Here is a 26,934-nt window from a genome sequence, read left to right on the forward strand (position 1 = left end):
GTTAATATAGGATATCCACGAAAGTTTGTACCACAAAACAATCTAAATGGCTTCAAACCACGAAGGAAAGTATCCATTTCGTGTTATATAGTATATTGATGTATATTTGGGGGGGGGGGGGGGGGGGGGGGGGGGGTGTTCTGATCAAGTGTACATTCTAACATACTGCGTAAAACATGTTATGTTGATATTTATATGTTTATATAATCAGACAGGAAGCATGGGTATCATTAATCTAAACGCCGTATAGAGTTATCTACCCTTGGGTTCTTCACAAGTTCTAGCCCGCTATGCAGGGCGCTGATAGAACTTGTGAAGAATTACAATTATTTTGATTACAATTAGCCCGGAGTCGTCTGACACTTCCAAGGACGACCAAATGGACATACCAGGTATTTTTCAGCCTCGATAACAGACATCTGGTGAGATTGGGTCGGCTAGTTATGGCAGGCATATCTCAAATAGTTCCCACTTTCTCTCTCAAGCGGAGCGACAAGCAGCAAGTGATAGGTTTAACCATTCAACAGTTTCACTTTTTACGGCCATTGATGTTTTGTTTTGACTTTGTAAAAGTGCATCTGTTTTTAAAATTAGACATGAAGGATTCTTCGTAGTAGCAATTTAAAACGATGTGCAGATTTTTCAAAAAGTGGTGAAAAATGACTTTTGTGGCATTCGTATAAAATGACCTTTTGAAAACCAATTTTGCTGCCTTGTCTTATCGGCAAAAGCTTTTTCCACAAACGACAGATGATGGTGGTGGAGTGTTCACAAAACATGATATTTTAATTAAGTATCAAACTATCACATATTCTGGTTAAGAAATTAATCGATTGTATTAATTTCAATATAAGGAACTAGAATGAATATGTAGTTGTGGTCACATTGTCCAGTAGAGATTTAGCGAAGCGGTGTTACTCTTATACAAATTAGTAGAAATGATTAGTTTGCTCGTTTATAATAGTGGGTATAAAATGTCTTAAATAGTCAAATCACTAATCCAACAAACGTTTTAAATAAAAATAAACTTGGTCAATAAAAACATATAATACCAACGATTTTCCGGAATTGTCCTATATATTTTATCCTTTTTCCTTTTAGTTGTGATTGTTTATTCATTACCGATTCTCGTTAATTTGACAGATTTAATGATACTTCCTGTGGATCATTTGGTCATCAAGGTTAACAACGCCGTGAAACCACAAAAACCACATTAACCACAAAAAACACATAAACCACATAAACCACAAAAAACACATAAACCCCAAAAAACACATAAACCACAAAAAAAAACAAAAAAACATAACCACTCCACCCCCCATGATAAGATGCTAACATTGATTTACCATGGTAGTGAGTATGCTACTCTGTATAAGTAGTTATAGTCCACTCGGAAGTCCAACATTGATTTACCATGGTAGTGAGTATGCTACTCTGTATAAGTAGTTATAGTCCACTCGGAAGTCCAACACTAACCTTTTTGCTGGCATGAATTAAGGAACAAAAACAACAAGAGAATACCTAAATGTCGACAAAACCATAACTCCAACTCAAAATCGATAAAACTAACCCTTTCACCACCGTAGACCATAACGGACTCATCCATATCAATGCATGGTAGAGTATATTGAAGTTACATAGGGGTGATAGGGCTAAGGCAAAATATGAACAATGAAAGTATTTACAAGGAGACCCTTCAAAAAGCATAAGGAGAATAAGACCAGATGTTCCGAAAGTTTAAGCGTCTTAAGGGGGAAATTCTATTTAGGTTACAAAAATACGGAATACAACGAATTGCTGGGGTATTACACTTGTATATCATATATCAAAGCCACTCCCTTAGGCCTATATCAAAGTCAATTCAATATACACAAGAAAAGGGTCCTATTCCCAAAAATACCACAAAGCATAAATTCGCCTTTAACATTTGTTTATAAAAATACTTTTTACTGAATCTAGGGTTTGCTTACTGAAGAAATAAGATTATTTTCCAATTTATCATCAGATTCCACCACCCGGAAACTACCCAGACCTTTGTAAACTGATAGAAGATCCTTAATTAGGAGTCAAAACAAAGCCATGTTACATTTAAGTTTTCACACATTTACAAGGATAATTCCACCTGAGAATATTGTGAGGTAGAGATAGACTATTTCCGATGTATGATAATTGTATATACCTTAGTACATGAGGGAGTGGTCACAGCTTCAAACACATTTTGCCAACATCATTTAACTAGAGTTAAGCGATAGTGGGCGCCATGATTATGCATTTTTCTTCACACTCTTTATTAAACATCTATATGAAGGTTCATATCCTAGGTTTCTCTTACGTACGTAGATAGAATATGACACAATCACAAATACGTTGTAGATAATATGCTTACTATTGAGATTTACCACATTCTTGGTAACAGGAGACAAATATCGTGTGCCGAACCGCTATATTGGATGATGGGTGCGGGGATGATGGATTAATGTTATAGAATCTGAATAGTGTCATGTTCTCCGACGTAGAGAAAGCCATAGTTACGGGTTGACGAGTATGACAGCTTGATTATAGAAGAGGAAATACATGCTCTAGATTGTCCATAGATTGGGGTTATTGATACACATACTGTCCTAACGCTAACAGGTCCATAGAGATTGGCATCTTATTGATACACATATTGTCCTAACGCTAACAGGTCCATAGAGATTGGTATCTTATTGATACACATATTGTCCTAACGCTAACAGGTCCATAGAGATTGGTATCTTATTGATACACATACTGCCCTAACGCTAACAGGTCCATAGAGATTGGTATCTTATTAATACACATATTGTCCTCACGTTAAAAGGTCCATAGAGATTGGTATCTTAAGGGTTTAAACCTTATTGTACCTCCATCAGTTACTCATACATTTTCACCCTAATATTATGTTCTATTTTTCATTCTCAACAGTTTCTTATGTACTTATTCATGCTACCAATGCAAAGATATACATACATGATCAGCAAAACTAGATATGAACGATGAGAGGGACTGTGTATAAGTACCTTAGTACTTTTCCCAATCATCACAATCAAATGTCTTTTCTAATTGTATATGTACATTGGCATCAATAAAATATGGTTTCAACTAATTGTAACGATGATGTGTTCAGATCTTTCTCCCTAACGAATGCATGTGCTGCTTTCTACTAATACATATGATTAATTTGTGTTTGACTTTAATATATATGCTACCTTACATATTTTACTTTGAATTGTGCAAGAGTTATCTCCCTTAATTAATATGCTTCTCTTCAGTTTATTATACACGTAACACTTTTTTTATCTGTCATTAAGGATACATATTTAACTAATATACGTGATACCTCAAGTATGCAGATTAAAATGGGTTGGGACCATTTCACTGTTGTTGACATAAAGCAAATTTTTGTCAAAACAATCTTGTCTGGTTGGATGTTAATGAGTTAAACAGTTTATAATACAAGGAAATAAAGTCTCACAACTGATAATAGTTCACATGATATAAGCATGTGATGGATAGGGACTATGACCATCCCAAAAGTACCTTGGGATTGGTCTGACAGGTCATTCCAGGGGTAATCTTCCTCTCATATTATGATAAGTATCGAAATGAGATGCTCTGATATAAGGACAAAATAGTGATTCATTTTAACACCTTTTTCAGCATTTCCTGTAAATCAAACTTCCTACAGCGATTAAGTATTCCGTTTTCATTATTTACCTAATTTTCGAGCTATAAAGCTGTGAATATGTACACCTTTAGTAATAGTATACCTCATGTAAAAAAAAATCATTGGTTTAGTACGGAGAGCGGACAATATCCAACTGAATGGAACTTTACAAAGTCACACCTCTGCATAAAATGTGATAAGGCCGCCGAGGTTTTTAATTACCGGCCTTTTTCTCTTTTAACATCATTTCCATAACTTTGAAAAGAAGGAAGCCTACTTCTTTTAAAGAGACTAACATACCTCAACATTTGTGATATAATTCTTTTGATTACAAAGAAGATTCCTTGTGAATTAAGCATTTTAAACTTTTTTTAATAATAATTTCCCGGTATCATCGATCATGTATGTGCCAAAGGAGAAAGCGTCATTTCGTTTCACCAATCTGTCTTATTATCCCGTAAATACTAGAAAATAGTTCCATACCAGCATGATCATCATCATTATCATCATCAATAATAAGACATTAATTAGAAAGGAAAGTACAACGCTACATCGATTTGCATCTTCTTCAAATTGAAAAGTCAAAATATTTTGCTAGAATATTCTATATTAGCGGTTTTGTTTCAAAACGAGATTTAACAAAAGGTAGTTATTGTCAAATGCATCAAAACAAACTCAACAAAACGAAAACACTGACTAAGACAATTCACACAATGCTTGTGCTGTCAGATTTGACACATTAACTCTAATTTATGCAATATTCAGAAAATAACACATGACAAAACAAAAATGATTAAATGAGATCGATAGATTATGAAAGAATATTCAGCGTAGTTATCGAGAACAATTATGTGTATTTAGAAAGATTTTAATTAGACCCATATTTGATCGTAAGTAAAGTGTTTGTCAGAATTGACATCATGAGAAATTCAAGGTAAGACAGGAAATTGCTTATGAAAGGAATGTAGAGATTGCAAGTATCAAATTAACATGGATTTTCTATTAATAGATATCGCTTTAAATTTCTTATGAATAATCTACAAAAAAGCTTTATTGATATCAATTGCATTTTTATCAGCTTGACGGTTAGTGCATGGACTGCACCTTTTTATATATTATATATTTAGCGCTCGAATGCCGAGGAGCAGGCCCGTAACGCTGCCATGTCAAGTGTTATCTCAAAATTAGTATATAAAAAAATGCAGTACGCAATAAATTATGTTAAAAAAACACGTGCCATAATCACGATAACTGTATTGGAACAGTACATAACTACAACATCAAATATCCACTTCAAGTGGTCAGCTCAATCATCATTATAGTCGCTAGCTTTACAGTACCTTTATACCATTCCTGAACAATATCAACAACTTATTGTCTGTAGCTGCGTAGAGATGGATATGTTTAACACACAAATTATAAAAATATTTAAATAATATTTGCGAGGTATGTTTCCCATTTGATCTTAAATAGAATTAACGTTTAAAACAACATCGTGGAGAAGGTAAGGATTTAATAATATAGAAGGTAACCAATTTTTAATACATGTAAAATGTATAAAATCTATAACAAATAAAGAACTAGATGTATCTCTTCTGTCCGGAAACTAAAAATAGGACTTTTTGCGTACTTATAAAACCAGAATGTATTTTGTATCTTACCAGTAGAGGTAAGAGGAATCTTGTCTGTTAAATTCTATTTTTGTATAGTTTAAAATCACGAAATGTTTTCTTTTATAGTTTGCTATGATAAGTAATACTAACAACTTTACTTTATACAAATGTGTTGTTTATAAAGAAAACAATCGAAATTTTAAAATCCCCAAAACAGATTCTACAGTTAGATATGATATATCGCATATTCATCTTACAAGTTTTTCGATTCCCCCAAAATAGCATATATTTGAAAATATATACTATTTTAGGGGTATTGGAAAACTAGCTTTGAGTTTATATTTATTCTTCTCTCGAAAATACTAATGTTTGTAGCAGACAGTACTAGTTCATTAGGATGAGATATTCAGCTGTAATAATTTAATTTTGCTTTAAACAAGTATTTTCATAGGCTTAAAAATTTATGTTATCGGCCCATAACGTAAAGAAATGACGTCGCCGTTTGTAACGTCGCTTTTGATTGGCTGGTACAGCAGCGCAATAATTTCTAAGAGAAAAGAGTCCATCAATAAAAGTCGATTTCCACAGGGATTGTGTATAGTAGATTAAATTATAAGGATTAACTTGAATATATTTTTCATGTTATGGAGCTATAACACAAAAAAACGGAGTGTACTCTCATCATAAACCGCTTCGCAAGAATATTATGATGAAATTTACAGTGTAATAACTACTTAATTATGGTTGTATCTAAGGCTAATGAACATACATGCTATCCTATGTAATACTGACAGGCCGATATAATCTTAAGGACTTTACATGAATCTCATCAGACTTGATATGGACCGGAAAGGAAGTCTTTTATCAGAAAGGCACATGCAAGTGTCCAACCTTGAAATTCCATTGGACTGACTACATGTATATGTACTTGTCTAACAGATCAAGATGCCATCCATATCGAATGCAAAGATCTCGCTATTTTCCCCATTATCGGTCATTCGTCACCATCTCATTAGCTCCGCCTTTACTCTTCCACCATTGGTTGATCGATGTAGACATATCGAGTACGCATTACCATGTAAATGTGTGTATTCTCCCCAAAGCTGTAAAACAAAACCACTTCGAGATTTCAACTCTCGTATTAAAAAAGCATCTAAAGTAATTTTTAAATCAATATCTAAAACGTATAAAAGTTGGTGTTTTTTTTATTACTTTGAAAAGTTTATCTTGATTTTTTTCTAAAATGGAATTCGACGCTAGCTATATAAATTCAATCTTAACCAGTGTGATTGTTACATCGTATCACACTGATTATCATGAGAGAAATCTAATGCTCCCATCTGTAACCATGATTTCTATGTCAAAAAGCAAGCTTAACGCAGGCAAAAACTGTGGTTATAGGAAGTGTTTAATGGAACAACCAGGTGATATGTGATATGCAAAAGAAACACTTTTTTAATGTACAATGTGGTCAATAACGTCAGAACACAACAGGGACAGAAATAAAAGGAAAGAGAACATGAACCCCTACAAAACTGGGGGAGAAACCAGATTATACAAGAGTAAAACTTATTATATGATGATGATGGTTATGTATTATATCGACAAAATTAGTATAAAATAATTGTGTTATTGTGTAAGGATATTGAATAATCAAAAAGGAAAAAATTAAATGCATAACATTTACCTTACTTGTTAGCACCCTACCTAGCATAATACTGTTCCGTAACAATGTCACGTGTAATTCACATGGAGATATAAGTAATCAGATACGTTCTAAGGTAGTGTATTTATGGATATTTATGTAAATAGGTAGATTCTTAATGTGTGATTGCGCACGTTCATCTTCAAATACAGCTCAAAACCTTTTATTATCACAGGTAACCATGCATATTGAATGCTTATTAATACAAATTAAGGTCTGTCAACATTGGAGAGCCCTTGGTTTGGTTGAGCCTCCCAAATAAGTTGGTGTCCCCATATACGAGTGATATTATACAACGCTCACTTTTCCAATATTTATTTATTTGTATCTTTTCGTGTCCATTGCTCTATTTTTTATCATTATTTTTAGCGTGAATTTCCCCAAAAGATACACTTGTCTTTTATAGCTCTCATTTTGTGATATAACTTTAACATAAAAACATCGCTGTAATATGTACAATGAATGATTTGTAAGTTTTTCTTTTTCTATTTTTCACAATTTTCATTTATGTTTTGCCAAATATATCACTTAAGCAAAATGCCATTTTAGCTCACCTAGCACCAAGTACCTGTAAGCTTTTATTATGGTGTTGCGTTCGTTTGTCTATCGTCAGTCCGTCTTGAAAATTGAAAGACCAATGATCATGATATTTGGCCAGTAGGTACAAGGTATGGAATGGTTGAAAGATTCATGTGAGCCAGGTGAGGGATACAGTCCCTCTGTGCCTCTTCTGGTGTTATTACCTTCTTCTGAGGAACTGTGTTATCGCGGTATTACTAGGCTCAAATATACACTAGATATGATGCCGAGGAAGTATTTAAGAGAATGTAAATGCAAAAATGAAGTGTCATATTTTTTGCCAATCGTATTGATTTTGCAAAGTTGTTATTTCTGTTACCTGCTCTTTTTTTAAACGTAGAGTTTGCTTCAATGACGTCGTTTTTCTACTTCATTAGAGAACTAATATTACAATATAACACCAACCTAGGAATGGTCTACCGACTCTAAACAGCAAAATATAGTACTTTGCTGCCAAAAAGTCACAAAGGCGTCAAATGATTACTGTATTAAAAAGCACTTCTGCAATTAAAACCTTTATATAACGTTCCTCGTTTTATCAGCCAACTCGTTCGCCGCCAAGAGAATTAATGTCCTATTTTCTCTGGTTTAATGTCAACTCTTTAATACCGCTCCATCGATATATTGCATAACCCATTATTGACGGGAAAAGTTCTCTCGATAAAGATGACAGCATATCAAGATTATATCTATGTGTGGGAATGTTACATTGATAATTTGATGTACACAGTAATGTTTACATGGTTAACTATAATGTGTTTGGAAATGCTGTGCAATATCTTTCGCTGTGATGATCCATTGTCACATCATCTGTGCATAAGCAATCAATAGAATTAATCTGTCTACCATACCGGGTCTGCCTTGACTATGGTGTCATTGTCGTTGACATCTTCTGCGTACAGTTAGGGTTGTGTTATACTGACTGAAATCAATCGGAATATTATTATATATATTGCATATGTACTGTCCTGATTCTGAGTTGTGTTGACCACAACGGTAGACCAGATTTACGATATTGAATACTCGATGACGCGACAAACTCTAAACATCGTTAATTCTTTTAAGATCTATAATTCCTCCACACACACATCTTATTACATATTTATTGATATTTGGGTACTGATTTAATTGTATTTGTTTTAATTAGGTTCGTCAGTAGTGAGATTATATCCAGATCTTCATAGTTCACAGGATCTGTATATTGTCAATCCAACTTCAAGGTTTTCTAAACTCGTTCATAATGAATTGTGTGACTGAAAGAGCTCTATAAACTTCATTATCATTGTTGATACAATGTTAAGTGCTTTTCTCTATGTTAATTATTTAAATTAAGCAGTGTTCTGCAATTCATTCCATTCGTCTTATCTGGTTCCCATGTTTTACATATAAACATCTTAGTGAGTGTTGAATTAATATTAACTTTATGATACGGATAGATGTTATTTCTTGTTCTTCAAGCTTGCTATGCTGTTATGGTTAGCGGTGTGTTCAATACTGTTCTTGGCCGCGGCATCATTGGTGCGCGGCGCTTTCAGCATCATCAACATTCATTATCTGTTTAACGTGGGGGACTGCTAGTTATCACCCAAGAACTATAGCTATAAGTAGCGGTCATCGATATCGGATGGATTTACAACTGACCAGTGGCTGTGTGTGGTCAGCGCTGTCGAAACTCTCGTTGTAGGTACGTACAACCTCTTTATTTTTTCTATATCTTGCTCTGCATTTTTACTATCATGGAACTAAAACAACGAAGAGATCGTTTTGTATTTGCTTTCTTTATATTCGATTATTTTATTTCATGTTGTTGTTTTATTGCATTGGTATTTTCTTTTACGAACATAAAAAAGGTGCATACATTTTATACAAAGCAGTCTAAATACATAGCAAGAAGGTGATATTCAGTTGTGCCGGGTTTTTTTTTTTTTTTTTTTTTTTTTTTACAAAACCCCAATGACAGGCCAAAATATTCTTTGTCGACGTCTGTCCAATTAAACTTTAATGCGTTTCTGATGAAATTTTAAACTTGCATCACACTTCTACAGGTTTTAAGAAATACAAAGTTATGCATACCTAAATATCGCTAAGCTGTCAATTGTTGAGCGGACTGTAAATACATTTCTCATCCGAATCTGCAAATTAGTATTGTTAATGGACTGGAATTAATTGCTCAATTATTTATAAAACTAAACCGTTGAAGTATTCTCTAGGTGATAAGCATTTCTGATAAAAAAAAAAAATCAAATGGAAAAAAACAGTACGATAACTGTATCCTACAGGACAAATGCCTGAAATATTGCACGTATTTCTTTTGAAATTCAAATCTGACGCTGAATAGAGGCTAATTAATGATGCTAAATATGTCGATGATGTGAGACAGCTAGGATCATTTTACAGCGGATACATTCCTAATCACAGTTATAAGAAAGCAATCCTACGATTTTTTTGGTTATCTTATCTAAGGTTTAGGTTAACCAACATTGCCGCGAACATGATGAACCAGCCGACAATGTGTCATATTCCTTCTCCAAATTAATTTAAGTGTAACGTATTTTTGCATTAGACGCTACAAGTTCTAGGTGTCATTAAATTCTATGGTTTACGAACCAGGGTGTTATTGCTCTAGTTATTACTAATTTCAGGTATTATAAGTCCCAGGTTAAACTTGTTCTAGGCATGACTTATTCTGGATTTGGGTGTTATTTGGGTGTTTTAGGTGTTATTTGGATGTTTTTGGTGTGTTATTTGGGTGTTTTATGTGTTATTTGGATCTTTTTGGTGTTATTTGGATGTTTTGGTGTTATTTGGGTGTTTTTGGGGTGTTATTTGGGTGTTTTAGGTGTTATTTGAATGTTTTGGTGTTATTTGGGTGTTATTTGGGAGTTATTAAGGTGTTATTTGTGTGTTATTCAAATATATTCGTTTCTGATTCTGTATATTACCCTTTTTCCAAGCGTTACCAATTTTAAGTGTTAATATTCTAGATGAAACTAATACTAGGTGTTACTTACTTTTGGTGTTACTAATTCAACTATGTCACTATTTCTATATGTTACTAATTCTTGGTTTAACTAATTTCATTCTGTCACTATTACTATGTGTTATTTATGCCAGTCGATGTTAATTAAAGACGTTACTAAGTATAGGTGTTTAAAGAGAAAGGTGTTGCTAATTCTAGGTTTTACTAATCCCATGTGTTACTTAATCTAGGTGTTCCTTATTTCTGACGTGAACGGTTTAAGATGTTTCTAATTGTTTATCATAAATGTTACTAAAACTAGTGTTATTAACTCCATGTGCTACTTGTTCTGGGTGTTGCTATGCAATACTTATTGAAGGCATGACTACTAGATCTGGGGGGTTTTAGTTCTAGGGGGTACTTATTTTAGGCACTTCCAAATCTTAAAAATACGACGCGTTATCAGAATGTATGTGGTTTTACACTATTCAAACGATGTTAATGCAAAAATCGATATCTGCTGCACCTGTTATTATCATATTAGAAAGCACAGGAAATTCGTTCTTAAACGAATTCTTGAAATAAAAAGAAAATAAAAAAAGGTTTTAATTTGTATTTGCTGTTCAAATATAAAATAGCATGGTATGTTAAAATTTCTACGTTTGAAATGACATGGAAATACTAAATGTTGTTTATATTTTAATGTTTCTGATATCAGGAACTTCGGATTCCTCAAAGTGAATGACCGTATTTGGAGCCACTTCCGGTGACGCGATACACCAGTCACGCATACCGTAGCGAGGATAGTTCGATCAGCACGTCACAAATATTAAAAAACGCCATCGCCTATAAAACCGATTGAAGTGTGAAGTTCCCCACTCGTCTCCCGTATCCGCCAGTATCAACCACATCAGAACCACAGGAAGAGATACTAGCTTTACATATCTATCGTATACATCTATCTAGTTTCACAGCAGTACTTTAACAAGCTTCTCAACATGTCTCCGATGTTGCTACTGGTTCAGCTTTTCTTCGTGTTGCCCTGTTTAGCAGGTAAGTTCAAATATTTTTTTACTCATTCATATTTAATTGTATTTTTTGATATATATATCGCTAATCAAAACTTGCCGTTGTTTGTCGAATAGAAAAAGAAAGTGGAACATTTGCATTTCTTTTTTCAAATAATAAAAAGAAATGTTCTTGCTCTCTGTTTTCATTTCTACCTTGTGTTTAATGGTAGGTCTGAATACGTGGCTTTCTGAAAAGTATGTAATTCAAAAGTTCACCGAATGCTATCGCCAAATTGTCTTTTACATAACTTGCATCTGCACAATATTTAAAAAAAAACACATTTTCTGTTATCGCTACCATGGGGATACAACAACATAGTTGTAGTATTACATGTTCAGAAATATAATGGTTTTCCGAAGAAAACATGCCGTGATTGAATGTTTTATTATAATAATGACGAATGGCTTATATTTTTAAGGACAAGATTTCTATAATCCATTAACTATTCTCATTCGTCAAATATTTTTTGTCTGGAAGGACGGGTTTTATTTCAGTTACTGATTTGTTTTGAGGTTATTGATATTTTATACTGGAGGTAACCGAATTAAGAACGGCTCAACAAATCTCTGTACGGTACCTTGACGAACATCAATTACCATTGCAAAACAGGCGCTATCAGTATGGTTCGGTTAATGAAACAAACCCATTGACTACATCGATTTGTTAATTATTAAGGACAACAAGTAATAATTTGTTGATGCAACAATTCTACTGTGCTTTGTTCAAAAGAATTGCTAAGTTTTTTTTCAAAACCTGTAACATTAATTGAACTCTTAATCTCATTAAACATTCCGTGCAAAATAAAAAGTAAAAACACGCAAAAAAGATTTAAGAATGGGAAAAAGTAATTAGTCATCAACTACGGTTATTCTTCATCAGTTATAATTTGAAGAAATGGCTTGGACTTCCTGACAACCAAAAACCAGAAAAAGAATTTGAAATGTACGAGAATGATAAACAGCTACTATAAAGACTATTAATATGAATTATGATTCGTGAGTTTCCCCAAATTAAAACGGCAGCTGCACTCATGGATTTTGAAAAAATCATTTTGCATTGAAAGAAATGATAATGAAAGCAAATGATACGACTTTTATACCCACGTGATTAAAACAATTGCCCGTAAATTATTAACGTTTTGTTGCACTAATGTAGATATTTCGATATAGTTCTTTGAAAATGACTTTATATTATATGATTGTACATACAATATTTATCGTCTATGATGTGAGAAGGATAGAGAGATTTCATAGTTCAGTAACAAACGTTTTTTTCTGGACGTGAACTTATATAGCAAAACTCAAAATTCTATGAGTCGCTTTACATTTATGCAGTCGTATTGTGTTATAAAACAGTACATATGACAAACCCTTTAAGCACATATAAATATACCGCTACCGATCTTATTTCTGTGAATCATGTTTTGGCAATGCAAGATATTCTGCCATTGACGAATTTTGCTTTGGTGCTATTTTCGTAACAGTCCAAACAAACCTTTAGCGTTGCCCATGATTTATTGATAAAAGGAACTGGCTTGGAAATGTCTGTAATAGGACTACCGACAAGATGATATATCCACTGATAATAGTATGCATTCAGTAAATCGTATTTTTCTTATACGTTCCAATAATGTTGTGTTTTAATCTATTGATTTTACATGAGATTGATTTTGGTTTTGTTTTTGATGGTATTTTGATTTTTATAACATGAAATTAGACTAATCATTTGCACAATCAATATTTCTCACTTGAATACTAATGACTTTTCGCTGTTTCTTGGGTATGAGGGTAAACATCGGGGGCGTATTTGTAAATCCTTTAGTTTTATGACGTCACATTAATCCATAAATATAGTTTTCGTTAGTTATTGTAATGGAATCCATTGTTGATTTGGAATATTAAGTTTACTGATTAATGAGTTTGTTCACCATTAACCTTACCATGTAGGAAAATTATCACAACAGACGACGATTGAATTTAATCATTTTGTTTTCTAATGCCATCCCTAGAAATCTTATGACGTATTCCATACCTCATACAATTGCTTGATGCTTACTAGATAATTTAGTAATCTAATTAGTCAATACATGTACAGGATAACATAATAAGATTATGGTGACACATACAGGTCATTTTTCACTCAGACCAGTATATATCTGCAATGTTGATTTTCTATTTTTGTTGTTATAGCATACAGATTGAACATCTATATGAATTATTCCAAACATGACCACTTGTTATGTCAATAACCTGTATGTAGTTATTTAGTTTTTCAATACCTATTTAGTAATATGGATCATTTGCAATATGGTACCAATGAGATATATAATATGCCTGGATTGCTGAATTAGCATGGAGTGGAAAAAAATGAAGACCAGTTACGTAAAACATTCATCCATGGATAAAGCAAATACAATCTTTCGTGATCGATACTGCTTTCAACCTGACAATACTTTTAAATGATCATAGAAGCAGCTGTGTGATTCCCTAGGCAATGGTCAGCCATCATTATTGGCTTCATTAATTATTCTGATTGCAAACAGAATATGACGTATATCTGGTCACCGAGGGCTCACACACAACCTTGACCAATGCTGGACATGTAATAGGAACATTTGAATGTTTATTGACGGCGTTGCAGTCCTGATCGAGAAATGATTGCCTGAGCTATATCGAGTCATCTGTCGAGACGGTTTTAATAATGTAGAAGCAGCCCCTAACCGACCCTATCAATATCATGGCTTCTTCTCATAGACTTTGTTAGGTTTCTTGTTATGTATAACGCGTACTTCATAATACCTTTTTTAGCATTGTTATATGACCTATTTTGCATTGGTATGTTACATCTCTTTTAGGGTTTTGTTATATTTTTTACTTTGTTATATAGCTTTGCATTCCTATGTGAACCCGGACTTTATAGCATCCTTTGCATTGTGTTAAGACTTATTTTCCGTTTATATTTGATATTTTATACCGGTTACGCATTATTTGACCTCTCCGAACAGGAGCTTTTTGGATCAAAAAGGTCGTGATAGAATGATGTAATTATGAAGTTGTGCCGTTACAAAGGACAGAAATTGGACAACTTTATATGATCCTTAGAAATGTTACCTGAATAACAAAATTTTAAGTTATCGCGAGGCAATTATAGTCGATACATATAAGCTGCCTTTTTTCACATGCAGATTTACTTTAGATGGAGTTGTATACTACATATGTTCAACTTTTGATATATCCATTATCTGTCAATTTTTTAAATATCTTTTATTTTGTAAATTTAAGATTAGTAAGTTATGATTCTTATCAACACAATCTGCCTTACATGCAGGTTTAATATGTTGTCATTCATAAATAAATTAAATCCTCTTTGGTATCTTTATTGGGTTATCTGCATTTTTTCTTGAAATAGTTACCTGTAAACTACAATATGGTTTTATTGTGTTCATCGTCTTTATGGTCTGATTGTGTTGCAAATAAAATTACCCAAGCGTTACCTTAAAATTCCATATTCGAAAATATTGACGTTTAAATGCTGCCTTTAAAGACTGAATTGTATACGTTAAAGCTACATAAATTCAATACTATTTGATTGAATCACCGTTTGGTCTCTGTGCGTCTTAATAATTAAAATAATGAAGAAAGCACATTTTCCGATATATTTTTCAGTTTGCCTCGGATTTCCTACGATATTTCTTCTCACACGCAAGAGGTTAAGAAATATAGATTTAATATAGATTTTACAGTCCTTGAAATTATAATTTAATTGTTATTATTTATTACAAAATATACAAAGATACATTTAATGAACGTTTTATCTCTTTGTTGATCAATCAGTCTTGAATAACTTATTTACAGTATAATTGTACTAAGTGAAATATTGCCAGCAGTTCATGTTTCCTCTTAAGGTACAAATAATTAACAAAGAACAATTTATCGGTATTTCATGAACATGAGACCCATTTTAATTAGGGATATCAATATACAGATTTCGCAATTATAGGAGTGAGATAATATGTCCCCGGACAAAACTTTACTGACTGAAAAACAGTAGTCCGCTCTGGAATAACCTGCGGGAAACTAATACAAATAATTAATTAATAGACAATAATATATTTATATTTTGGGTTGTTTTCTGCTTCGAGGAATGACAATTAAGAACATTCTACTTTCTGCTAGACTCTTTGTAACTGTATCCGGCCTTTATTAACGGTATTGACTTCCTGTTATGATATAGGACTTGATGGATGGACATTCCCCAATTACTCGAGGTAAATGAAGGTGTCCATCATCAGCTATACTTAATAATAACAACAGTTTTTTCTATTTCCGGTAGTTAAATATAGCACTCTGTTCAAAGTGCGCATTCTTCAATGGTGTTTGAATTCCATTTATGTAGGAACAACATAAGATGATAAGTGCAACTTTCATAAAATTTCTATCGTTGAAATTTCATTAGCTAAGCTGAACGCCACAATAGTGGTGCTTTAAACGTGTGAAATAAAAGCAAAATGCATGTTTTAGCAAAAAGAACAATAAGGCAGGGAACTGTATTGGGTCATTATGGCAACAATTTAAGATCTATATAGCGGACGATCTGAAAAATGTATGTTTTTATTCTATATATATAGATATATATTTGTCTTATTTGTTATTCAGGCTTGTTTAATCTTAGTACAAATAAGCTTTAATAACGTGCATACTATAACAGTATTACGGAAACAGCATTTGATGAATAGAACATTCACTTCAGCTTTTTTAATATATATACATATATATATTTGTATAAAATATGTCTTATGGCAAATGCTGAGGGAATTTTATAAATACTAGACTGATAGGTTGCTCTTTTGATTAAGAGAAAGAAATTCGTCTTTATATAATTAAAAAACGGTAATACACGATTTGCACTACATGTTATCAGATTTAGTTTAAATGAGGTAGGCTCTAAAAATGTACTTGCATCTTGTCTCTACTTTAATTAATTTATACATGATATTATTAAGTAATACTTGTATGAAAATAAAGTATTAAAGATTAAAAATCTAGAATAACATTCCCCTAAGTTTATATTCCTTGAGTAAAACAAACATTTCCAAATTTTTCAATGAAGTTCTGACTGTATCACATTTATTGACCTTGTAATATTAGCAAATTGCGCTGATGATGGAAAATTTGGATACCTGTCGGTGAAGTCATTGATCTAAGGGTTGACTAACTCGTCCTCGGAGTTTCACGGGGTTTTATGAATGAAATTCCTCGTCTATAGTTCGTTAAGTAGCAATTTGTAGGCGGTATGTTGTTGATAAGTTTAGAACACAGATAAGCACCATTCCACAGGAGCCACACTTGATTCAAGAAAGTGTCTAGTTAGCTTTATATTTAAATTGAAATTTTAACACGATAAATAAATAATCTATTATGTTTGGTGTATACAATTCTTGTTATTGAACGATTTCAATTCTAAATGACGTTTATCTTCATTCAGTATAACGATAACATTTTGATTTTTATACTTTGACACTGATTAAGGACAATGTCAGTTAAGCTGCCAATGCTTGGTGAATACAGTTCTGGCATGTATTAGCTCCCTAGCATGTGGTGAACACCATGGAAGAATGCTAGAAATACAAGAGCTAGACCTGATATAGATTGATAACACTATGTGGTGGCCACCGTAAATAGCCAAAACATTTATTTTTAGTAGACTGCAACGAACCAACGATCGGTAAATGAGTATTTTCATGCCGATTTTAATCAAATTTATCAGAAATATTACGACCCATTACAAAGATGAGATATTACTTGATATATCTTATAATTTACTGGAATGTTGCTTCGGACTACGTATCATGTGGAAATTTTGTTCTTAATTTTATCGAATTTCTATTCGGTTTGCAGGTTTCTTTAGAATGTCCTATGACCTTTACAATAAGCTGCATCATTTCCTTTTTTCATATTATACCGTAAGAGTACTAATTTTTAGCGTATTAACGAATTTAAATAGTTTAGCGCATTGATGTATTACCCCATCCACAAGACATGCAATAAAAAACTAAATACAGAAATTTCAATAAGTGCGGTAATAACTTAGCGCAATATGTTAAGCGCCAGCGAGCTCAAATTTAATAAGAATTCTAAAAATTGTACGTATGTATTGTACTGCAGTTAATAATAACAGAAATCACAAGAATGTATCGTTATGGATGGACTTTAACAATGTTCCAATCTGTAATTCAGTCACACATGTCTTGACTGCCGGTATTTTTATCAAACAGACATAGTGTTCATTCTAAAACAATTTTATCAGGCGACAATCGAAACCGTTGAAATTCTTTCTTAATTCGTAAGATTGGATCCAATAAATTTGATTAAGCCCGAGAAATGCATGCAGGCTCTCAAAGCTCTAGGTTCACGCGCTCAGACATTCCTTCTCTTCACAAATACCTAGTTACTAATTAACGATAATCAGCCAACACCAAGCTTCAGTATGTTTTAGATTTGGATATTTTTTGGAAAGTTTAAGAGCAGTGTATGGCGCCTGTTTTTCTATTTTTAACACTGATAATCAGTGCAATGTACACGTTTGCGTAAAAATATTGTTTTATTCCACGTCATATCCGGTTATACTATACCGCTTCACCTTTTTCACGCTCTGAAGATAAAGTTATATATACTTTCAGAACGCTTTATTTATAGATGCTATCGAATTAATGTACTAAGGAGATTACTTGGCGCGTTTACATTATATAGACAATGTTCCAAAAACAGGAAAGAAAAAATGTTTTGGGGATTACATTTTTACTCAAAAAGAATTTAACATAGATAGCTATCGAAAAATAATGTGATGAAAAAAGAAATAAAAAGAAATAACGCAAGTCTCTTTTTGTAACCTGAAAAATGTCTAAAATAATACAGAATGGAAACATAAGTCGAAGAGAAACAGGTTGTGTTCTTCACATCTCTCAGATCTTCTCTGTCGAAAACAGACTTCAAAATCTGTTCTATCCCAGTTCTTTAAATAAATCGCTAAAAGCGGGCAGTTTGTAGTGAATAAGATATATCAGTGCGTTTTCTCTTTCATGCGTATAAAAAGGATCACACGTACATTATATACATGTACCTCTATATCTTCTCGACTAACTGTTTATTGAACCTTTGAAGTAAGCAGCAGGAAATATAATAATTGCTAGACAAAATAAAGGATCATAGGTAATCACCATCGGTGCTGGCTTCGTTACCATTTGTGTAAGACTCTTCAGGCTTCTGTTCCAATAAAATAAAATAATAAAAAATGTCTAAACAGGCATTGTTATCTTCATTGAGCTGTTCTCATAGGCAGATTGAAATCTTGTTAACTGGTTTTGTGGATTTTTCACGGTATAGTGATGTGTCTATTGTCCATAATACAGCCAATGCCGTTGACTTCCCGATGGAGCTTTGTCCCTACCTGGCTGGCGAGTGTAGGGAGGAGTGTGCCTTTAAGTTTGTCCACAAGTGGGGAATTCCTCTATGCGCTACCGAAGGCTTCCACTGCTGTGCCCCGGATTATCTAGGTAAGTTATGAATAATTTGGAGGACATTAAAAACTTTTCCGTTATGGGGACCTCTCAACATAAGTCGCGTCATAAGTTCTCGACAACTTGAAGACACCAAAATACAATTTACTTCTACATTGTACAGGGACAAAAGCCCGATATCCCTACAATAATCCCTCCAAAACCTTCCAGTTCTGCAGGAACGATAAACCAGTATTTCCATTCCACTGAATTCTACAGGCCGAAATCAAAAGGGTATATCGCCTTAAACTTACAGGGCCAACACGTGAAGCTTAAAAGTGCAATGCCTACAGAGAGACGATGAACTAGGTTCGGAAGATTTGAAATAGACGTGTATTGTATACTGATGTTCGGTGTTAGGGATGTGGGATTTCCTAACTGTACAGTACAAACACATCCGGGCAGGTGTGCTACCCCCAACGTATATTATCCTTATTTAGAACCGTTTACGTATAGGTTCTTTATGATGTGTTCAGAAAAGGAGTGATCCAGGAGTTAGGCTAAGAATACTCCCTGTAACCTGCATGACTACATTAATAGCATGGCTGACGTCGACTGAGAGTTAAAGAAATGTGTGAAAAAAGCTCGTGATATATTCCGTCACTATTGCGACTTCATCATAGAGAAGTATCTCACGTGGAGCCGTGTAATTTCCTCCACGGAAACATAGATCTATGATAAGGATATATTGGGATATATTCACAACGAAAGACAGACTTGTCCAGTATCTAGGGCATCTTCCATTATGATTCGTAGTCTCCCACAAACCACAGACAACCACCTAACGGCATATTTAATGGAATTTCCATATATGTATTTATAAAAAAGTATACTTATTTTCTGCGCCATTATGTATTTAATTGACCGAAGTTTGATATTCATATAATACTTCGGATTTCCAGATACGGCATAAAATACGAAAAGTTTGACGTAATACATGTGTATATATGTTAACCAAGTGGGATTTAATGTTTCATGAACCAGGTGTTAATTAATCGATTAATTTTGTATCATTACTGACGTATTACCTATTCCTAGTAATCGAGTGCTAATTTGAGACATTAGATATAATTTCGTGTTCCGGACATAGACATTTAACAGTAGAAGCAGGTTTCCTCTATAAACGGGAAAACATAAATTTCTAATTAATTCAGTAGACTGTAACACGAGGTGCGTATGACGTCATATATTAACTTATTCCAACGTGACACACTCGTTTATAGCTACTGTGTCTGTTTAAGTTACTGTAAAAGAAGAATATTTTACGGTATGGAAATGCTAGGGTTTTCGGGTTGAGTATATAGGACCGAAAATAAACATACACGAATAACTTCTATAAAATTATTCAGTTTATATATGTATAGAATACTCAGATTTTATAACTATTGCCTCTTTTAACAGGAACCTGAATAAACCTTTAACATAAATGACTCAGTTAGTGGCAATTAAAATGGGTCCGCTGTAACAGTTTATGAAGATGTATTACAGGTGTTATATACAGGATATTAATTTTAATTGTTTACCGTTGAATACCATATGTATTTCACGAGTATGGCAGAATATCAATAGTGTATTCGAAATATGATTTTTTAATAAATCGATAATTTCTTATATTTCACCGGTGAAAAAGTAATAATTATTTCTATATTTGCAGTAAAACAAATGGAACAATCAAAGAAAACAACGACAACAGAACCACCATCAACTACCACAAGTCCTACTAGTACAACAACCACCACAACCCCTGCTCCGACTACAACCACCACAACCCCTGCTCTGACTACAACCACCACAACCCCTGCTCCGACTACAACCACCACAACCACCACTACAACGAGTCCGAGTACCACCACCGTCAAAATGGAGGACGTCGTGATCACTTCGACCTCAATGCCAGAACAGAAACTACCCGACCTTCCTCAGGATAATCTCCCCCTTGCCCCTGAACTACCTCTAGACGAGGGCCGTACTGAACAGGACCTGCCCTTTGTGAACGAAGAACTTCCTATGGGTGATCAGCCACAGGACCCTGATTATGAATTTCCAAATGCTATCAACACAGGTTGGTATTTATTGATCATTATATATCAGTTTTAATAGCATGGAATCAAAAATTAAGTGTTGGCTTTTTTAATACTCAAATCATAGCGTGTTTGACTAAAAATAATAAAACAATTGTATTCTGGACTTGTGAGTAGAAATTCCGGAAATGGCGCGTTCTTGATTTGCAATATTTAAGATCATTTTGAATTAAGATGTCAGGAAGTTCATTTAAGAGTCATTATGACACTTTCTCGACATCTCAACGATTCTATGTAATGTATTTATCATATCTCTCTGGGCAGGGTTGGACTGTGGACTACCATTTTTCAATCAAAGAGTAAAGAGAATAATAGGCGGAAGTGTCTCCAAGCGAGGGGCGTGGCCCTGGCAAGTCGCCTTCCGGTATATGAATGGCGCCTATCTTTGTGGTGGCGCCCTTATTAATGATCATTGGATTGTCACCGCCGCTCACTGTTTTAAACGGTAAGGATATAGCATGGCTTTATTTTCAGTATCTGGTCTATAGAGCTAATTTGGATTTCAATAATTGTGCAATTAATCTAAAGCTTTTAATTGATGCTAAGTAGTGTTAATCATTAAATTTTCGCAAACATTTTTTAATTTGATTAATGCTTGTGTCCAATAGTCTTAGTAGAAATGGTTTTATTTCCTTATTTTTTTTTTTTTCAATGTGTTTGGATAATTTTGAATATCTACATTTATACATCTTGAAAAACAAATATGATGTTGATATTTCATTTCTTTGTGCAGTCATTCCGACTGTTTTAAAATATCTTCTGAACTATGTTATACAGACAATTCAATGCGGTCTCACATTGGAGGGTGAGCGTTGGAGTCCACGACATCACCGGGAGGGACCAGCACAGGAGGGACATCTCAATTAAACAAATTATCAAGGTGTGTATGCATTCCAATATATACGTATAATTACAGTGTGATAGAGGCATCCTCAAAGGATGAAGAAACTCTAACAATTCTTATTCTTTCTCACCCAAATGATTGGTCTCACTTGATGGGCGAGATCAGTCACATGTCCACATGTTTACTTCATGGTCAGATATATTGATTATTTGTGCTGGAAAAGCGAGAATCTCAAGGACTTCTTTCATAATTTTTCTATTGTAAAGGTCTTTGAATTCAAATCTCCACAAATTTCTCTCTGATAAGTTCATGTCTTGATATTTACAGTGTGTCCACATTGAGGCAATAACGTTGAAAGGTCTACCATATGCTTTGACATTTACCTAAAGTATAATAGAACTGGTCATCTTTCCTTTTCACCTATTGCCATCATCTTACTACCAATATTTACAAGTTTTTACGACAGTTTCACAGTATTGGTCACATTATAATCAACTTATTGACATTTACCTTCAGCATAATTATAAGGTCATCTTAGTTCCAACCTCAATGGCATGAGATAATGTTTTCCTCGATATAGAACTCCAGGATATTAACTGACTTTTTCTCAATATCAATCACATTACTACTCCTTGATTAAACTTTCTATAAGACCAGAAGGGTCACCTTGCTTCAAAGCTCTGATACTTACTGATAAAATCTTATTAAAGTCATCTTATTGCCAAACTCCATGACATTTACGTACTGCATGATACTTATAATCACATCACTAACAATCTTTATGGCAAACGGGATGACTTTGATTTCAAAATAATCACCATTGGAGAGTTCCCTTTTCACAGCAGTTATATCCGAACCTCCATGGCTAATAAGGTCTATATCTCAGATATAATCCATTTCACCAAAACCTGGTATAAGTATCCGTATTTCCTTGATACAGACGTTTGGTTGATTAAAACACTATTTATCTCGGGTTTTCTACTCGAGACGCTAACTACACTGTTTAAATGTTTAAATTGTCCACTAACCTTTCATAACGCCGAAAAAGTATTAGTTGTGCTCTGTTCTGTAGCCTTCCCAAAAAAAAAACATTTTTAATGTGATATGTGATGTATTTGACAAAAGAGTAGGTGAGACGATAAAACAAAATTCTGAAAACTTTTTGTGCTATAAACAATTAAAATGTAAATGTTTCCTTTGGTAAAGAAAGACCAAAGAATATTTTAATAGGGCTTTCAGATTGATATTTATTAACAAATCATTGTCTTTCAGCATCCCTACTACCAGAAGGATTCTGAGGGCTTGACCCTTAACAAAACCCTCCCTACCCATCACCACTACCGTCACGACATCGCCTTGGTTGAGTTGTCTGAAGCAGTAGATATGAACTCGCCATATACACGACCTATCTGTCTCCCCACCCACGGGGACCCACGTTTCCCCTCAGCCAACGCTATCAGTAAACGTCGGGAGGAGGAAGAGTTAGAACGAGAAACAGAGGAGGAACTGATCAGGGAGGAAGCATTGAGGGAGGGCTTTCCGGAACTTTCTGAATACATGTGGAGGATCCGAAGGGACGCTGGATTTGACAATGTTGATGCTGATAACCACATTAGTCTTTATGACGTAGAACGATTCGGGGAATGTTACGTCACAGGATGGGGAGAGACTAGAGGTAAATAAAAGCATCATCGATGTATATGTTAGCGATTAGAAAGGTTTCAGTCCAGATTATATGCACTTACACAATTAACTCAAAGAAGTTTACATATAACAAGAGCAAAAAATCTCAAGACAAAAGGAAATAAATAAATCAAAAGCGAAGTCAAATTAAATTTAAAAACAAAAAACTACACAATATATATGAATTAGTGAAGTTGTGGGAATTATATGGTATAATTTTGCACTTTATTAACAGCATACATTTTTAATGGTATTTTTCAGTCATCGCTATATAAGTTTTGATTAGGGACTGTTTCATTGCTGAGTCAGTAGATATAACAATTTGTCTGTTTTTAAACAATGGTAACCACGGGTTACAGGTACAGGGGAGGTGACAAAGTTACAACAGGTCAAAGGTCACGTAAGCAGTGCTGAAGAGTGCAGCAAGTCCTGGAAGAGAGAGATTGACAACGACATGGTCTGCTTTGGAGATGGAACAAAGGGGCCTTGCCTGGTGAGTGTAAACATTAAAACGGATAAATGATGATCCAGCGTCACATACGATGACGCAAACATCAGCGAATATGGGTTCGACGCCGATTTTTATGCTGATTAATTATATCTTTCCTTTAAGTTGGTGTCTCCTGTGTTCTTGTTGTTGACTTTTAACACAAATTCAGTTTTGATGTCATCACTGTATGTGATGCTATAGCCTATTTTGAGTCCAATGTAGTCGCTATGTGTTGAGTTGGAGTTATATATTGTCCATTTGTGTTGACGCTAGTCATTTTTTTTATTTTATATTTGATGGGATATTTTCCTGTGTGTTGATGTCATAGTCTATTTCGAATGTTAAGTTTAATTTTAAATGTTGTGTTGTATTTTTCGTTTTGATGTTTTTTCAAGTGTGCTGAGTTTGAACTTTGATATCGTTGTGCTTTGAGGCTTCAGTCTATTTTGAGGTTGGATGTTGCCCCTGTGTGCTAACATTATAGCTTATTTTCTATGTTATTTAATAATGTTGTAAAATCTAAGCAATATCACTGGCGCTTATTTAATCTTATCTCTGAAATTTGATTAAAAAGAAGTCTATTTTTTTAGATTAAAGATATATTTTGCATGAACGCGCATTGCTCTGCTTCACAAATGATCTTATCCTATAAATGAACCTAACATATCCCAACATTACAAAATGTTTACATTGTAATATTTTTCTCTATTTTCAGGGTGACTCTGGTAGTCCTATGTCTTGTAAATACGAAGGGAACTTCTACCTGGTTGGCGTGGTGTCATGGGGGTCAGATGAGTGCAACCGGAAGGGATATCCCAGTGTTCTCACGCGAGTGACGTCATACCACGATTGGATACGGGAGATTATCTCGGAGGGTTGAAACAATCTGACATTTTTCTCTGACAGTACACATCTGGGGCCAGTTCTTCTATAGTATAATTGACCAGTCACTTCAGACAAAAGTAAACAATATTACTTGCACCACATGTTATCTTTATTATCCGATATTCAGAATAATTGAAAGAGTTTGTGTAAATACATTCCAGTGTATTCCAGGGTCCATACTCGTATACGCGTATGTGTAAATATCACTTTTAACAGGGTAAAATTAATTATGTATTTGATACATATCTCGCTGTCTTTACCTTAAAGAAAACTAAAAGTAGACACATTGTATTAACAATATATTTCAAGCTTATTCGGTAAGAGGCATAATATATATATTCAGACATTGCTGTATAAAAGCGTATGAAAACATAAATTTAAGATGATGTTGTTTTATTGTTGAAATTGAATTTAAATAAAACTAAAAGTTTGACTTTTAATGTTCGTTAAACTTGTTTTATAAACATAGAATACCTTATACTACGGCGATACATTTGTATTCGGAATAGTTCTTTCACGAAGATATCCGAATGAACAAAATCGCTTTAACAATATGCAAATATGTCTATGTACTTTTCATGAATATGGAATTCGTAGTAAATGTTATCAAAATACAGTAGAAATGCAAAACCTGCATATCAGAAACAGCATACAATTGTAAATATGAATACCAGATGACGAAAAGTTGAAAATAAATAATAGACGTGAAATGAAGTAGCAGCATGAATTCGCAGTATTTACTATCACAAAGAGAACAAAAATGTAAAGTTGAACATCATTAACAGCTCATAAGTATCCAACTGACTACTGCAATTACTACAGAAGAATAATGTTGAATACCAGAAACACTACAGAAGCGTCAAGTTGAATATCAGAAACACAACTGGGGTGTAAAGCTGAATACCAGAAACACTACAGAAGCGTCAAGTTGAATATCAGAAACACAACTGGGGTGTAAAGTTGAATATCAGAAATATTACAGAAGCATAAAGTTGAACATCAGTTACAGCCTAAATTGTAAAGTTGAATATCATAAATATTACAGCGGCGTAAAGTGGAACACCAGTTACAGCCTAAATTGTAAAGTTAAATATAAGAAAAGGCACATAAATGTAGTAAAATACCAGAACCAACAACATTAAAATCAAATTTCATATATCTCAAGAAAAAGAAAAAAAGTATGAAGGTGAAGATACTTACAACGCAACAAAGGGGCGTAAAGATGAGTATGAGATACAGCATAGAAAAGTTAGAAAAAATGAAATAATAGTAACTTATTGATTATTGACTATCCTAAACAGCATATCAAGGTAAAGTTAAATAATAGTAACTTAATATGGAATTGATTATCCTAAACAGCATATCAAGGTAATGTTAAATATCAAAACCAGTACATGATATCAAAACATCAGAAATAGCAAAACCTGTAAGTTGAAGTTGAATATAAGAAATAACATGAGAGTGTAAAAATATCATAAACAGCATAGAACTGCATTTGAATATTATCAACTCTGAAATGTAAATTTGAATATCACAAGCAGCTCTTGAATATGAAATGGAATATCAGAACTGTGTAGATTTGTAAAGTTAAATATCAATAAAAATACAAACGACGGTATTTGAATGAATTTGTTTTAACATTTGGTTTGTTTATGGTTCATTAAATAAATTGTTACAGATCGCTGGCTTTGTTTGTGTTCCTTTTTTATTTTTTTACATTGAAGTACAAATCATATTTTTAGTTATATCGAACATTTCGTTACGTGATGGTGTAATTACAA

The 26,934-nt window shown here is 33.6% G+C and overlaps 1 protein-coding gene across 2 annotated transcripts; it reads left to right on the forward strand.

Annotated features, from left to right (window-relative positions):
• Positions 1-286: 286 nt before the first annotated feature.
• LOC110443096 (serine proteinase stubble-like) lies at positions 287-26,839 on the forward strand. Of its 2 annotated transcripts, none has more exons than XM_021487095.1 (9): positions 287-392; positions 11,263-11,597; positions 19,024-19,167; positions 20,825-21,232; positions 21,516-21,696; positions 22,029-22,131; positions 23,368-23,770; positions 24,138-24,271; positions 24,984-26,839. In XM_021487095.1, the coding sequence occupies exons 2-9, from the start codon at positions 11,543-11,545 to the stop codon at positions 25,146-25,148; spliced, it is 1,593 nt and encodes a 530-aa protein (XP_021342770.1). In that variant the 5' UTR covers positions 287-392; positions 11,263-11,542; the 3' UTR covers positions 25,149-26,839. The 2 variants fall into 2 exon arrangements, with proteins under 2 accessions (XP_021342770.1, XP_021342778.1); XM_021487103.1 differs by lacking the exon at positions 287-392 and adding an exon at positions 9,139-9,269.
• The last annotated feature ends 95 nt before the right edge of the window (positions 26,840-26,934 follow it).

Source organism: Mizuhopecten yessoensis, unplaced genomic scaffold (genome assembly GCF_002113885.1).
Source record: "Mizuhopecten yessoensis strain PY_sf001 unplaced genomic scaffold, ASM211388v2 scaffold1951, whole genome shotgun sequence".
Taxonomy (NCBI): domain Eukaryota; kingdom Metazoa; phylum Mollusca; class Bivalvia; order Pectinida; family Pectinidae; genus Mizuhopecten; species Mizuhopecten yessoensis.